This window comes from Stenella coeruleoalba (assembly GCF_951394435.1).
Source record: "Stenella coeruleoalba genome assembly, chromosome: 14".
Lineage (NCBI taxonomy): Eukaryota > Metazoa > Chordata > Mammalia > Artiodactyla > Delphinidae > Stenella > Stenella coeruleoalba.
Window position 1 is genome coordinate 49703015 of NC_137160.1, and position 15779 is coordinate 49718793.

At 46.8% G+C, this 15779-nt stretch overlaps 2 protein-coding genes across 3 annotated transcripts in view; both read right to left on the reverse strand.

The window, feature by feature from the left end:
• Positions 1-8457, reverse strand: part of TTC39C (tetratricopeptide repeat domain 39C) — a 136001-nt gene extending 127544 nt beyond the window's left edge. Inside the window, exons 1-2 of one of the 2 annotated variants that reach the window (XM_079942919.1) lie at positions 8388-8457; positions 5806-5900 (exon numbers count right to left, since the gene is read on the reverse strand). The gene's annotated coding sequence lies outside the window, so the exon portion shown is untranslated. Of the gene's footprint in view, positions 1-5781; positions 5901-8387 lie in introns of both variants that reach the window. The other variant, XM_079942920.1, reaches the window with a different exon arrangement.
• A 5229-nt stretch (positions 8458-13686) lies between these two features.
• LAMA3 (laminin subunit alpha 3) overlaps positions 13687-15779 on the reverse strand; it is a 241953-nt gene continuing 239860 nt past the window's right edge. Inside the window, exons 74-75 of the mRNA XM_079943103.1 lie at positions 15274-15393; positions 13687-14265 (exon numbers count right to left, since the gene is read on the reverse strand). Of these exons, the coding sequence (XP_079799229.1) occupies positions 14120-14265; positions 15274-15393 (266 nt within the window). The 3' untranslated portion in view covers positions 13687-14119. The remainder of the gene's footprint in view (positions 14266-15273; positions 15394-15779) is intronic.

A 15779-nucleotide genomic window follows, 5' to 3' on the forward strand; every position in this document is an offset into this window, starting at 1 on the left:
CTATAAGTGGCCACAGATACAGTGGTGGAACACAGTGCAGTATAACACAATAAAACTGTACTATCTTATAGCTCTGAAGAGCAGAAGTCCAACTCAGGGCTCACTGGGCTCAAATCAAGGTCTCAGCAAGGCTACGTTCCTTTCTGGAGGCTCCAGGGGACGATCCGCTTCCCTCCCTCTCTTTCCCAGAGGCAGGCTACATCCCTTGGCTGGCGGCCCTTTCCTCCATCTTCACAGTTGGCAACATCAAATCTCTCTGACACTTCTTCTGTCATCACGGCTCTTTCTGACCACAGCTGGGAAAAATTCTCTGCTTGTAAGGACTCACGTGATGAGACTGAGTCCACCTGGATAATTCAGGATACTCTTCCCAGATCAAGGTCTTCATTTAATCCCATCTGCAAAGTCCCTTTTGCCAGTAAAGTTAACATTCACAGGTTCTGGGCTTTGGAAGTGGACATCCTTGGGGCCGTTATTCTGTCTGCAAGACGGGGCAGGGGGCGCTAGGCAGTGAGGGGAGGGCTCTCTTCCCCTGGAATTCTGAGGAGCACACAGAATGTCAGAACTGTCCACCTGAAGTAAGAGGCTGGAGACTCTGTCTACCAGCTCCCAAGCCCTGTTGGTTACAGGTTCCTCCTGAAGAAAGCCCACCAGCACTTCCAGGCTATATACCTGGATGGGGCAAGTAGGTTCTGGTGTGTTGGGACATGGAGCGCACTGGACCCTATCAGCACAAAGTGAGAAGAGCTTCCAAGGAGGGGTCTTGGCCCAGAAAACAGAGACAGCCAAGAGGATGTGAATCGAGCAGCTGGCTGCTACGTCACGGAATGATGGCATTTAGTGACCTAAGGATCACTTCCGCCTGGAGCTTGGCTACTAGCTCAAACCAGGCTCCACCACTCCCTGTGAGGTCTTCGCCAGCGTCAGACCTTTCCTAAGCTTCAGTTTTCCCCTTTTGTTAGATGGAGAGGCTTCTCTGAACCCCCGGGAGCTGTGATGAGAATGAAACGCACTAACACGTGCAGAGCTGCTGATGTGTAGTGAGTGGTCATAAAAATGGCAGCAGGAATTTTTACTTATCGATCCAAAGAAACGCTTACTGGTTGCCAGACACTGGGGATGCGTTGTGAACAAGACTGACAAGGTCCCCGCCCTCATGGAGCTTCTCTTCCAGTGGAGGACACAGGCAACAGACAAGTTAATAAATAAATATACAAGGCCTCATGGATTACAGTTGCTGCAATAAAGGACATGAGTAGGGTGACACGATAGAAAGTAAAGGGGCAGGGATGGGGCAGACACTGTCCAGTGCCCCTCCACTGTCCCCCTCTTTCCCTTCTAGCAGAACCTAGGGCATTCAGGTGGCACACAGGGATTCCTCGATTGTGGGAGGGTAGCCCCTACTCCAACCCCAGGGGTGAATCGTGCCTGGTCTAAATCAGTTACTGGTGATCTCACTCCCCTGGCTGAGTAACTGGCATAAAAACAGACCCGAGAGCCAGTAAGATTCAAGAAGCAGCCTGCGTCTGGGGGTGAGTGACGACTTGCCCGGTGAGGAGAACGCCTTTTGTCTTCCCCCCCCCCATTTTTCCTTCCTCAGACAAAATGAATGAGCCATCTGGACTGGCAACAGCCTTTCTGAGATCACAAACCAGCAAGGATGAAGATAAAAGTCAGACAGAGCAGAAGCCTCTGAAAGGCTGCGTCCTTGATGACGTCACGGAGCAGCTAAACCACAGCCAGAAACTACCTCCCAAGACGGCTCACATGGGAAGAATAAGCCTCTATTGTTTCTCTATTTTTTATAATGCTAAGACTAGTCTGGTTTGCTGTTGCCTGCAGCTGAACACGTTCTTAGCTGATGGAGGTAGTCCAGAAGCGATGTTGAATTTGAGGCCGGAAGGGTCAACTATGAGAAGAGCCAGGCAAGGGGAGAAGTGGAGTATGTGACAAGGACAGGGCAGACTTGTGGGTGACCTGGGGTCAGGAGAGAAGGGACCAGTGAGGTGGCCATGGAGGGCACCCTCCATGGCTGACTTCGGGATGAGGACTTTCAGAAACCAAGAGAAGCTACATAATGGCTTTAAGCAGGGGAGGAACATATGGTCACAGGAGGTTTCAAATCCCACATTCTTTGATGTAGAAATGGGAAACCATAAAGATCTATAATTCTGATAAGGATTTTAAAATGGAGTTATTAAAAATTATGCTGAAGCCAAAAACTGCCGGCCGCTAATAAGCAGCTGTGAGCAAAGAACGTTGAGAAGGTAGAGACTGATGACTCAGATGTCTTCGGGGGGAAGATGCTCTGAGCTGTAAAGCCTTTAACAGCCAATTGCTAAGGAGAAAGGCTAGCAGTGTTTACAGGACATCTGACTTGGCCAGCCTTAGACTATAAATCCTAACTCAGCAGGGTGAATCCTAAACCCCACTGTGTCAGACTCACTTGTTTTCATATTTGGTTTTATGAAAATGTGCTGTCTGGTTTCTAAGAACCATTCTAGAGACATCAGGACTTTAAAAGTGTAACCTACCTCCTTTAGAAGGAAGCCATCAATCCTAAAGCAACACGTTAATTGACCGGCACAGAAAATTGTACACAGCCCACTATTTATAATTCCTATTGGACTTGAATTTTTTTTTTCTAAGAAAGTATCATGGCTTTCGTTTTCTCCCTTCCATCTTGATTGAAATAAATGACTAACACATTCATTGGAATAGGTGTCTCTAACATTTATTTATTAATAAAGAATTCTTCTGACAGATGTGATCTGTCTGTTGCATTAAAAAAAAATCATCACCGGCCGCAACGTGAACGATGATTTGTAAGGGAGCCGGAGATGGTGCTACCGTGATAGGAGGAAGACTGACAGCCCGATGCGGGGAGGGCGGGTAGTGAAGACACACACTTGTGGACAGACTAGAGATGTTTGCAGGAGTTACAACTGAAAGGATTGGCTGGAGGAACCAGAAATGACTGAAGATGACTCAGAGGGTTTGGGCTTGAGCAACGCGCTAGATAGTGATCCTGAAATCGGGATGTTCAGGAGGCGCACAGCTCTGGGTGAATCAACAGTTCAGATTCGGGCATATTCGGCTGAAGGTACCGAGTTGCTATCCAAGTGGAGCTACAGAGTAGGCAGCTGGATGTACGTAAGTCTGGGGTTCAGCACAGAAGAAGCGTCTGCACAGAGAAAGGAGCTCAGGTGGGTCACCAGGACACTCCAGTGTTTACAGAAGTAACACCACCCTCATTTGCAGATAATAGTCATTTGATACCAAAAAGAATAATGCCCACCAATTTGTCTGGCCTGCTTCTCTTGGAAGCCCTGCACATGCAACATTCGGTTCAGGTGTACCCCACTATAGAAACTGCCACTCCATAGTCCCCAAAAGACACTCCATCAATTACTTAGGCACAAATAATAGAAGCTCTCGATGACAGGGACCACCCAGGGTCAAACCATGGGCGGCAAGGCCATGTTAACGGTGTGACTCATGTCACTGAAAGCTGGCTCCGTCTCGGGTGACTAAGCCTCCTTTGAAAAGTGTCCTTTGATAGAAGATGTGGGGTCTGGGTGGTGATTTAGTGCTTGGATTTGAGAGCATTATGTGGTATTTTTCTATTCGTGTACAGAAGTCACTTCAAGCAGGAGAGGATGAGAGAGATCAGAGCCGCGCCAAAGCCTTAAGATCACTCGTGTGTCAGCTGCCTTCTTTCGTAGATGAGGTGGCGGGTGAGAAGGGCTCCAGGAAGTGCACAGTCCTGTGTGTGTCAGCCCAGAATGGTGTGAATAAAGTTATTTTGGTGATTAATTACTATCTTCAACGGGAGTCTTGGCTTAATTACCTGCTGTGAGTATGCTAATTCGGTCAGCTGTCTCTAGGTAGCTAACTTTACCCTTCATTTAAAAGCTACCATCCAGAATGGAAGAAGCTTTCTGGAGGAAGGAAGAACGCCCGTCACCAGAGGGGAAGTATGACTTTGTTTCAGGGCAGTGTTCACTGTCTTTTCTAACCCCCTTTGGATGAATGTGCAAATCAGGGTCCCCCAGATATTCTGACACTCCCCTTCCCCGTCACCACAATGCCATCAAAACAAAGTGGGAAACAAATGGCTACTGTCTGGGGCTTGAGAGGGTTGGTGGGTGAGATTAGCAGCGGCTCTTCATGCCCTTGGAATATACTCCTGAAGGCTTTCATTTGTCTTCGGGCACAGCAATACTACTAACATACCACTAATACATGAGACACGATGTTTCTCTCTTGTGGTTCGGCTTTCTTGAGTGAAGTTAATGCAGGGATAACCCTGGATGTGTGTACTAAAATGTAGGTCTTAGTCTCTTCAGCAAGTGGTGTTGGGAAAGCCGGACAGCCGCATGTAATTCAATGAAGTTAGAATACACCCCCTCACCATACAGAAAAACAAACTCAACATGGCTTAAAGACTTAAACATAAGATATGATACCATAAAACTCCTAGAAGAGAACATAGGCAAAACATCCTCTGACATAAATCATACCAATATTTGCTTAGGTCAGTCTCCCAAGGCAACAGAAATAAAGACAAAAATAAACAATGGGACCTAATCAAACTTACAAGCTTTTGCACAGCAAAGGAAACCATAAACAAAATGAAAAGACAACCTACAGAATGGGAGAAAATATTTGCAAATGATGTGACCAACAAGGGCTTCATTTCCAAAATATACAAACAGCTTATACAACTCAACAACAAAGAAACAAACAACCCAGTCGAAAAACGGGCAGAAGACCAAAAGAGACATTTCTCCAAAGAAGAAATACAGATGGCCAATAGGCACATGAAAAGATACTCAACCTCATTAATTATTAGAGAAATGCAAATTAAAACTACAATGAGGTACCATTTCATGCTGGTCAGAATGGCCATAAATTAAAAGTCTACAAATAACAAATGCTAAGAGAGGGTGTGGAGAAAAGGGAACCCTGTTGGTGGGAATGTAAGTTGGTGGAGCCACTGTGGAAGACAGTATGGAGGTTCCTCAGAAAACTAAAAATACAATTACCATATGATCCAGCAATCCCACTCCTGGGCATATATCCAGACAAAACTATAATACAAAAAGATACACGCACCCCGATGTTCACAGCAGCACTATTTGCAGTAGCCAAGGCATGGAAACAACCTAAATGTCCATCAACAGATGGATGGATAAAGATGTACATATATACAATGGAATATTACTCTGCCATAAAAAAGAACAAAACAATGCCATTTGCAGCAACAGGATGCAACTAGAGATCGTCATACTAAGTGAAGTAAGTCAGAGAAAGACAAACACCATAAAATTTCACTTATATGTGGAATCTAAAATATGACACAAATGAACTTATCTATGAAACAGAAACACGGACATAGAGAACAGACTTGTGGTTGCCAAGGGTGAGGGGGTTGGGAGAGGGACGGATGGAGAGTTTGGGATTAGCACATGCAAACTGGTATATAGAGAATGGATAAACAACGAGGTCCTACTGTGTAGCACAGGGAACTATATTCAATATCCTATGATAAACCATAAGGGAAAAGAATATGAAACAGAATGTATACATATATAACTGAGTCACTTTGCTGTATAGCAGAGACTGCCACAACATATTAATTCAACTATTAATTCTTCAAAGAAAAAAAATAATTGCTTAGTGGAAAAAACAAAAGCAAAAAACAAGAAAAGTAGGTCTTATTATTATGCAGGTGAGATCAGGAGACAAGTGCCACTGAAAACAGCTTGTTATACTCACGGATCCCAATAGGAGGGGACACACCGTGACACGGGGGAGCCACAGGAGGAAGATTCAGGGTCTGTCAGGAGGCAGAAGAAGGAGGGGACAATGCGGGCAAGGACCCTTCACTGTGGTTTCTGTGGAAGAATGGGTGAGGCAGATAAACAGGGTTAGGATTGGCTAGCTTGAATAATTTCAGTAGACTCTGGGGCACAGGAGCTGTCCCTAGTTGTCTGGTACCTGGCCCCAAGGTGATTATGGTGGGGGGGCACGGGGAGGTGGGCAGGGAATGGCCCTGAGTGTGAGAGGCGCAGAGGAAGTGGTGAGAGTGTGGGCTCCGGCTTGGTTGGTTAGCATACGAAAGGCAAGCGCTCTCAGCTGAGCCCTCCACTCTCTCTAGGAATCAGCTAACCATGGGAGGGGCAGCCCCTCCAGGGTCAGTCAGCAGGCCCCTACCTCCCCTAGGTCAAAGCATCAGAAAGACATGGTTAACATAATGTGGTCAGCATTCTGTGAGGACTGGATGTGTAACCTTGGGGCTTACTCGCTGAGTCTCAGTTTACTTCTCTGCTAAATGGAGTAATAATACCTGACTCTACTGTAATTGTTGAGATTGAACGAGACTGTGTGGGCGAGAGGGTGTCACAGTGGCACGTGCCAAGTGCTTAATAAATGGCACACGTGTCTGTTAGTGGGGCGACTGTGAGCTCTGGGTAGAGTTTGAGTTGTTCTGGTTACAGAAGTTTGGGGGTTGTTTTGGCACTGAATGAGGAAGGGTGGATATGTTCCTTCAACACCTGATTCTCCTAGTTGGAAAGCAGCTCCCATCTGTACCCAGAAGTTTTTTTCTTTTTAACTAGTTTAAATACTTGAAGGGATGCTTTGCATATAGGTGATGGTCTCACCTTCATGAATCCATAGGTTGAAATGAATCCGTTTACCCCAGAGAAACTTTGGACCCAGGAGGGTAAGAGGTTCCCTTAGTTTTCACCAAATAGATGAGTAGCCAAGTCATTTCTGAAAAGTCTTCCATGGATTGATTAATGGATCAATTTCCCATTAACCTTTAGTAATAAAATCCATGATGCTAGAGAGAGTGAGGTTTGGGAATCTCTACATGTTAGTTCATCTCCCACTTGTGCAATTTCTTTCCTTCCTTCGATGAGTATTTATTATGTCTGAGGCACAGGGAGGAAGCAATTTACATAAAAGAAATTTGTGGAAGGAAGCAGGGCAAACGAAGCTCAGGATGCCTCACATTTTCTTGCTGTGTAACCAGGGTTTGCTTCTATTTTAGATTTAGCTCCATTTTTGTGAGTGTGTAAATGAAAATACCAAAAGAAGAAAATAAAGTCTGAGGCCAGAGAATGGCTGCCCTGAATGGTAATTAGTTTTAATTTCCCTTTCATTCCACCTGAGGGCTTTATCCAGCTTGTAATTATTCTGCAGTGTCTTCAGAACAAAGGGATGTTAGCTCTTGGATTTGTGGAACAATTGACAGCTCAACGACAGCAGATAATTAGGACTTGAAACAGTCCCCGCTCAGCTGACCCTGGCAGCCAGTCATCTTTCTCTGCCGCCCCATCTTCTCCTGATCCAAGGTCAGCAGCAGGTCAGGTTCAGATGCAGAGAGACTTCATACTACTACTTCCCTTCATGTACCCTCCGACTTGCTCTTTCCAGTTTTTGTCTCAGTTCTATAACCCAGGACCTGGCTTTGAACTTTGGCCAATCGCTCAAGCATTCTGGGCCTGAGCTTCCCGGGGCAAGATGGGGCTAACGTACCCACAGTCAGATGTACTCCTGAAAGAGATGAGGTCAGGGCGCCCCCGTCCCCCGGACTCTGGCCAAGCCTCCTCTTGGGCTGTGGTTGGGTCCCTCCGTGTACAGAGCACAGAGGGCGTCCTAGGCAAATGCACTCTCTTCCGTATCAGGCAGAGCTTTGACTTCTGCCCTTCTAAAGCGCACTGTGTGAGTCTCAAGAAGCCCTTTGCCGGGCCTCCCTGGTGGCGCAGTGGTTGAGAGTCCGCCTGCCGATGCGAGGGACACGGGTTCGTGCCCCGGTCCGGGAAAATCCCACATGCCACGGAGTGGCTGGGTCTGTGAGCCGTGGTCAGTGAGCCTGCGCGTCCGGAGCCTGTGCTCCGCAACGGGAGAGGCCACGACAGTGAGAGGCCCGCGTACCACAAAAAAAAAAAAAAAAAGTCCTTTGCCTTTTTTATCTTAAAGCTACAGGTGAGCCAGGTGAGAAAACCTGCCCAAGATTATAGCTCCAATCAGAACCAGGGCCAGGCCTCCAGCCCTTCTGCGGAGTTCACAACCCAGCCTCTTTCCTCTGTATCTCCATTTTATCCCTGTGGGGGGGGCACGAAACCCAAAGGGACCCGCTTTAGTGGTTGAGATATTAGTGAGAACTCAACAACAGAACAAACACAAACAGCAACAACAAACAAAACGAGAACGCTCCAACTGACGCTGGAGAGGATGATTCCGAACCCTTCGGTTTAGATCATCAAGGCAGACGGCCCATCCAGACCCATCTGCTCCTGGACTTGCTGGATCCTCAGCTACTGCAGTCCCCACTGCAGCTCTGCCCTGTGGCCCCTCCCTCACCAAACACTAACCTCCTGTGGCCAAAACGAGTGACAAGTATGGTGGGACAGGGCAGCATCCAGCCTGCACCTTGCTCACTCTGCGACTCCTGGTGAAATCGGGATGGCGTCCGGGAGGCGGGGCTTAATGATGCCGCACAGCGTCCCCTCTGGTCACCTGTGGGACTGCAGGTTCAGCGGCGGGAAAGCACGCAAGTTGCCCGCTCAGCTGCCTCCCCTCCCCAAACGTCTCCAACCCACAGCCAACACCATTCCTCCCGCTCTCAGGGGATCCCGTGGTGGCAGCTCCTATAAGCTCCCTGGCTGCAGCCTTTCAATGTCCCTGAGGTAAAAGCAGAGCCTTTAACGGGCAACAGCGGTAGAAACTGGGCAACTACTTTGCAAAGAGCGCCCACAGTGGGCGGCAAGACATAGTCAAGGAAACAGGCCAGAACCTTGCTCTTGGAATTCTAGCCTCCAGAATTGCAAGAAAATAAATTTTTGTTGTTTAAGCCACCCAGTCTGTGGTGTTTTGTTATGGAAACTTAGCTGATTAAGAAAAAGGTTAAAGGCGGGAGACACTTGTCCAAGTTGGGGGACAAGAAATGGGACTGGAGTAAAGACGTTAGCCTGTTGAGCAGATGGGAGATGGTAACCTCTTTTCAGAAAGACCTGGACACAGTGAGGTACCATCACGCCACTCGGGGTCAGTGCTTTCTCAGAGGCACCCCAGCTTTCATGCTTTTAGACGTTTGAATTCCTCTCCTAGAGTAACTAAAGCCATAAGGAAGTACCAACTTTGGATACCTCTGCTCCATGTTTTACAGTGTTCTTAACAGTGGTAAAATTAACAGTGATATTCTCCCAACATTCTTACATCTATCATCTCAGTTAACTCTCAGAGAAGAACTCTGAAGTAAAAGACTTAATTTTTTATCCCTCAAACTTCTAGAATATTCGAAACCACATGACAAAAAGCTTGCATGCTTGAAATGCAACTGGAATTATAGGACCAAGGGAACGAAAAGTAGTTCAGAGCCAAGTGATTTCCAAGAGCAAAGGTTTTTCCTGAAGGTGGAGGTGGCTTTCCTGAGAGGCTTTGCTCTTATGGAGGGGAAGTGGGACGAGATGGATGACAAGGGAACAGTGCAGCAGGAGACAAATCCTTCTGGGGTCTGGTCTTGTCAGGAGCTATCACAGCAGCAGTTGGACTTTTTGGTCCAGGAAGCTGCCCTGAAGTCCCATAAGACACTTTCTTCCCTGTCAGGGGCCTCCCCCTCACCAAGGACATTGTAAAAACATGACATTAAGGATCTCATTTTGTTGACAGCACTGCAGTTGAATGCTAGATAACACAGCCACTTATTTTCCAGAATATAGACTTTATTTCTGAGGAAGCATATTTCCTGTAGGAATACTAAATTCCTACTGAGATTTGCCTTTGGAATGGACAACACACCAAGCTACATCACCAGACACCCAGCTCCATTATTACTGTCCAGGAATGCACGCTCCCTGAGTATGGAACGATTCGTTACTGATTAATTAGCAAAAGCCTTTTGAGTCAGGGGTGGTTTAATCAGTGTGTGCTGTGCTATCGTGTGCATTCATGAAGACTGAAAGTTCCAGCCTTTCCCCCCTGAAACTCCCAAGTCTCATTTTATCGAGGACTCAATGTAGAGCAGAATAAACCACACATTCAAAATTTATGGGAAATAAAACCTTCTGGCAACGGAAAGGTACACTTTATATTCTGGGGTCATAGAAGTCTTCATGAGCAAAGGAGAAAAAAAGCATTTTCAGTAAATAGTATTCATCATCTCAGGACCCTGCCCTTTACTCTGGGAGAATAATTGTTTTTCACTCTGAGAATGATTAACAGGGATATTCCAATTCTGTCTCTGCCTTCCATACAAAGGCATGCAGACATTATGCTAGAATTTTTATGCTGAGAAGTTATATTGTTTGGCAAATTAAGAAAATGGAAACATGACACACCTGTCACCTACCACCACTGTTATTACCATAATCATTCATGTTAAGAAAAACGAGTTTTTGGTTTTTTGTTTTTTTTTTGCGGTACGCGGGCCTCTCACTGTTGTGGCCTCTCCCATTGCGGAGCACAAGCTCTGGACGCGCAGGCTCAGCAGCCATGGCTCACGGGCCCAGCCGCTCCGCGGCATGTGGGATCTTCCCGGACCGGGGCACAAACCTGTATCCCCTGCATTGGCAGGCTGACTCTCAACCACTGCGCCACCAGGGAAGCCCAACAAGCTCCTGTTTTGGATGTCTATTGGGGGGCACGGTGATGGGAGGGATGGGGACTCGAGCTTTTGTCCTGGAAATTTTGCCTGAGCAAATCCTTATGAACGTTTCAATCACAAAGAAAGCAAACTTACAAGGTGAAGGAGGAAGAAGCTGCTACGGCTGAGGCTTGGCGGCCGATCACGGAGCACAGTCCACTCTTCCAAGCCTCGGAGGAGTGCCTTGCTCCTTTCCGGAAGGACTGAACTGCTCCCTCCCTTAAGGCGTTTTGCGGAATCACCCGTCAAAGCCCATCAGCTGCCCCTGCATTTCCAGGTGGTGTGCATTTGGCTCAGATGGGCCTGGAGCATGGCGGATCCCTGTGAGCTGACATGATCCAAACACTGCTCCCTGTTTTGAAGACCATGAGCTGATCTTGGTGAGTTTGTATTTAGTGATGTCAGGGGCTAAAGTCAGTTAAAAAAAGATTTGAATGTAAGGGGATAGAACCTTTTAGGAAGCAATTTGACAATAGCTAACAACAAATATAAAAAGGTTCATGTAGGGCTTCCCTGGTCGCGCGGTGGTTGAAAGTCCGCCTGCCAATGCAGGGGACACGGGTTCGTGCCCCGGTCCGGGAAGATCCCACATGCTGCGGAGTGGCTAGGCCCGTGAGCCATGGCCGCTGGGCCTGCGCGTCCGGAGCCTGTGCTCCGCAACGGGAGAGGCCACAGCGGTGAGAGGCCCGTGTGCCGCAAAAAAAAAACCCAAAAACAAACAAAAAGGTTCATGTATTTTGACTTAGTAGTTTTATTTCTAAGAATTTATCCTAAGAAAATAAGTAAGTTTACATTCCAGGACTTATTCATTCTGGTGTTGCTTATAATTGCAAAAATTTGAAACAACCCAGTTGCCTAATAATTGGAGGTTAGTTAAATATATTATAATAAATTCATCTGATGGAATGTTCCACAAAGACTTGGGAAACACCATATAGTTTTAAAAAAACATAAAAATAATATTTACAGTATAATTGTCATTTTGTAAGGAAATATACATGCATTTAGAATCGAATAACAGACATATAACCAAATTCAAATAGAATTCTGAGTGATGAGATTATGGGTGATTTTATAATTTTTCTATAACCAATATTTATACCATTTGTATTCAATATCATAATGTTATTTGAAAATGGTTCCACTCATATGCTGGCTTTAAGCTCTCATTCCTGAGAGAGAACCTGGCCTTTCTGGGGCTAGCATGGACCCACCCAAAGTTGGAATTAGTAAAGAGAGAACTGGGGAGCTGGAAGAGAGGGGAGTGAATGTGGTGGGAATGGCAGAAGTTGGGGTTTGGGGTTCTTTACAGGGCAGCATTGGGCAGGGTTGGTGGGAGGGAGAAAGGCGCTGACTCAAAGTTCCCTGTGGGGAAGTGAGGTGACTTCCTTCCTGGGAGGATGGGAAGGTCAGCATGTCCTGCCCGGGGCCGCCATCCTCTGACATGGGGTTATCATGAGTGTGGCAAAAACCCAACCGCCCTACATCCTGAGGAATGAGGTCAAGAGGTGAAGGAGGCAGCCCACGAAGGCACACGATTGCTCCATAGTCCCTGGGTGCCCCTGAAGTGACTGTCACCTCGGGAGATGTGAGTTGATTTTCTCACAATCCAGGCCCCACTCGCCTGGACCAGAATGACACCAACCGTGGAGGCGTCATGAACGGGTCAGGGTCAACCACCGGTGATCCTGCTGACCCCTAGGCCTCTCACCCCAAGGTCAGCCCAATTTGTGATAGGCTGTGAGCCAGGAGGAAGATAATAGCGATGATTCTTATATGCACTTCACAGTTTACACGTATTTCCCGTGAGGGTCCAGGTGAGAAGCTGTAGCATTCCTTTCAGAGAACAGACATTTACAATCTGAGAAGAGCCACGCTGAGCGCTCTGGGTCTCAAACTCCATCTGTGACACCCTCTGCTGCTTTCTGGTGGCTGGGATTATATTCAGCAAATGCAGATGGACAGCTGTTCTTTCAGCTACCATAAAATGGAGGGAAGAGCAGTGGTATTAACGAAGACTTAACTGCCCCTTTAAAATGAATCTGGGAAGTACTAATGAAAAACTTTGTAGATTCACTTAAGTCAACACCAGGAACCCAGAAGCGAGAATCAGCCATTTCCTGTAGACCTGCCAAAGGCAGGTGAAATGGATGTGCCTCACGCAGACTCAGGGTCTGGATGGTCATCACCTGGTTGGATTTTCATTTGAAAATCAATGTTTTTGGAAAGCACATGACTTAAGGTCATGAAATTCAGCCTCGGACCCAGCATAGCATCCCTACAGCCCACCAGCCAGCCTCTGTTGAATACCCCCTGCGATGGGGACCTGGCTACCTCTCCAGGAGAACGGTTCATGTTTGCATAGGTATGGCAGGTAGAAAGCATGCCCACGGGACGGCAGTGTGAGGGCCATAAAAGAGCACTGGCTCGAAGGGAACGTGCCTCAGTTTCAGAGGTGGAGGGCAGGTAGCTGTAAGGATACCACATAGGATTACTATATCCAAATTTTAGAACTGTTTTAGTCCTGATGAGCAAATACTATGCAGGAGATACAGAAGTGCTTGCATAGCCTTCTTTGCTAGTGAGAGTGGTGCTGGGTAATAATATTGGTCTAGTACATGGTTCATTATTTTGTAGATAAAACTAGATTCTTACTTCCCATTGACTTCTGTTAGCCTCTCATGCAAAGCTTTAATTATAGTATATACAGTACATTCATCTCAGCTCCTCTACTAGACAGTTTTTGCCCTCAAGGAATTGATAATCATAATCTAGACTTGGTTGGCAGCAGACTGTACGTGGGAAGCCAAGTGGAGTTACAGGTTCATTTATTCAGTTTGTTACTTACTATTTTATGAACAGTATGTGTCTCCCCGATTGGAGTGCATATTCCTCGACTGTAGATCCAACACTGAGCACACACAGTACCTCACCAGCATGTGCTTGGTGATTATTTGTAGAAAACTGCGTTGTACGTGGCACATTGAACAGGTGCTGAAGAATTAATACAATTAAAAATGACCAGCAAGCCAATCGTTTTATGTTAATAAAACATCATAATTTGAAGAGTACACTGCATTTATTTAACCCCATAAATTATAACATCTTAACACATGTAAAATTTTTGTATTTTTAAAGTGCTTTGAAAGATATTTATTTTTTTTAACAAGTGGAAAACAGTGTTCTTTAAAAGACATCAAACTTTTAGTGGAAAGTGATATTACCAGAAGCATGTAAGGATTTGTTCATCCTCTTCAAGAAATGGGATTTTTATGTAAAATAGATATGTAGCACTGAATGCCAAAATGATGGGTATGTGTGGTTGGAATTAAAAATGACATTTGCTAATAAACCCATCGGGATGGTGTCTTAAGTCAGAACGACCTTGAGAGGGGAGAGGGAGGGGTGTTGGGTAATCAGTGCTTCCGGAGGTGAACTTCCCTGCCTTGTGATGGGTTTGAGTTAGTGGTCAGGACAGCCATTCAGACTGACAGTCCCCCGAACTTCTGCAGCTTCAGTGACAGGGACAGGAATGTGGTTGACTTGAATATTCTTCAGGCAGCCAAAAAAGGATCTCCACACGGGAAGCTTCAGGGTTTTCAAATTAGCTGCAAGACAAAATGAGAGGCATTCGATGGCTCACTCATACTGTCAAGCGGACGCACTCCGTTAAGAAACGGTCTTATTAGAGCTAAAGGGACCCAGGCTCTCAGTCCACCCAGTCCTCTCCTGCTTTAAGCAGGCACCCAGCACAGCCCCTGCTGTGAAAGCACAAGGCTACTCTGCACATCCTTCAGAGAAGGAGATTCCACAGCCCAAATCGATAGATAATGACTCTGAACTCTAGTGCTTTTCATGGGTCATGGAAGACCTATAAAATTAACCACCAGACCATTTGGAGGCACATAAATCAATGAAGGCTGACAAGGCTCTTTCCAGGCAAAATTCCAGTCTTGAACTTGACTCTGATTCACCTGACTCTGATCACCCTGCCTGATTCCCCCATTCTGGCTCCACACAGCTTAATAAGTCACCATAACTAAGTGCCTGGAGGGGGGAGACCAGTTTCTCAGGCCCTTTTCTGATTCTTTGTGATATCAGGCTTCTAGGTTCATGCAGGCTCTTAGGAGAGGCTTATAAATTATAGGCTTGGGGGGCTTCCCTGGTGGCGCAGTGGTTGAGAGTCTGCCTGCTGATTCAGGGGACACGGGTTCGTGCCCCGGTCCGGGAAGATCCCACATGCCGCGGAGCGGCTGGGCCCGTGAGCCATGGCCGCTGAGCCTGTGCATCCGGAGCCTGTGCTCCGCAACGGCAGAGGCCACAACATTGAGAGGCCCGCATACCACAAAAAAAAAAAAAAAAAAAAAAAAAAAAATTATAGGCTTGGGACAAGTGGAAGCAGCAGCCACGTGGCCTGGGCTGCTGGGAAACGTTCTGTTGCTGGCAGTCCGGTTTCCCCACAAGCTGGAGAAAGAGTCTCACTGTCTCCACGGTCCAGCCAACGGCTGCCCCTGCTGATATCCCAACGAATGTGATGCCCCCATCCATGGGTTATGATGGAGATGTTAAGAGTTGACGTGGGACAACATGGGTGTAGAAGTCAGCACAGGAGTTACCTGGGACACCGCCAATGTGCAGATGCTCCTGCGTGCGGGCAGTGGGGACGGGGTGCCGTCCAGCGGTGGAACTATGGTCTGCGTCCAGTTTCAGGTGCAGGATGTGCTGTTTTATGGTGACTGCAGGGAAGGAAAGCAGGTCAGGTCTATCACCTGAGAGCCCTGCCCACTGTATAATGTCTACACCGGGCATCATCATCGGCTTCTTTCTCACTCACTCCTGTTGGACCTGAGGGAGCACGGCTCGCAGGAATTCCATCAACCTAAGCACAAATTCAACTAATTTCTCCCCACCAGGTGCTGTTTAGGTGCTTCCACGTATATTACAGAATTTAATCTTAAAATGAATCTGTGAGGAAGATATCATCACTCTCGTTTCTCAGATAAGAGACTGTGACCCTCCATCATTTAGGAGCTTGGCAACATGGCTTGGTTATAAATTAAACAAGTTGGGATTCAAGCCCTGGTTTCCTGTCTCCAGAGGCCAGTGCTTATTTCACGTGATC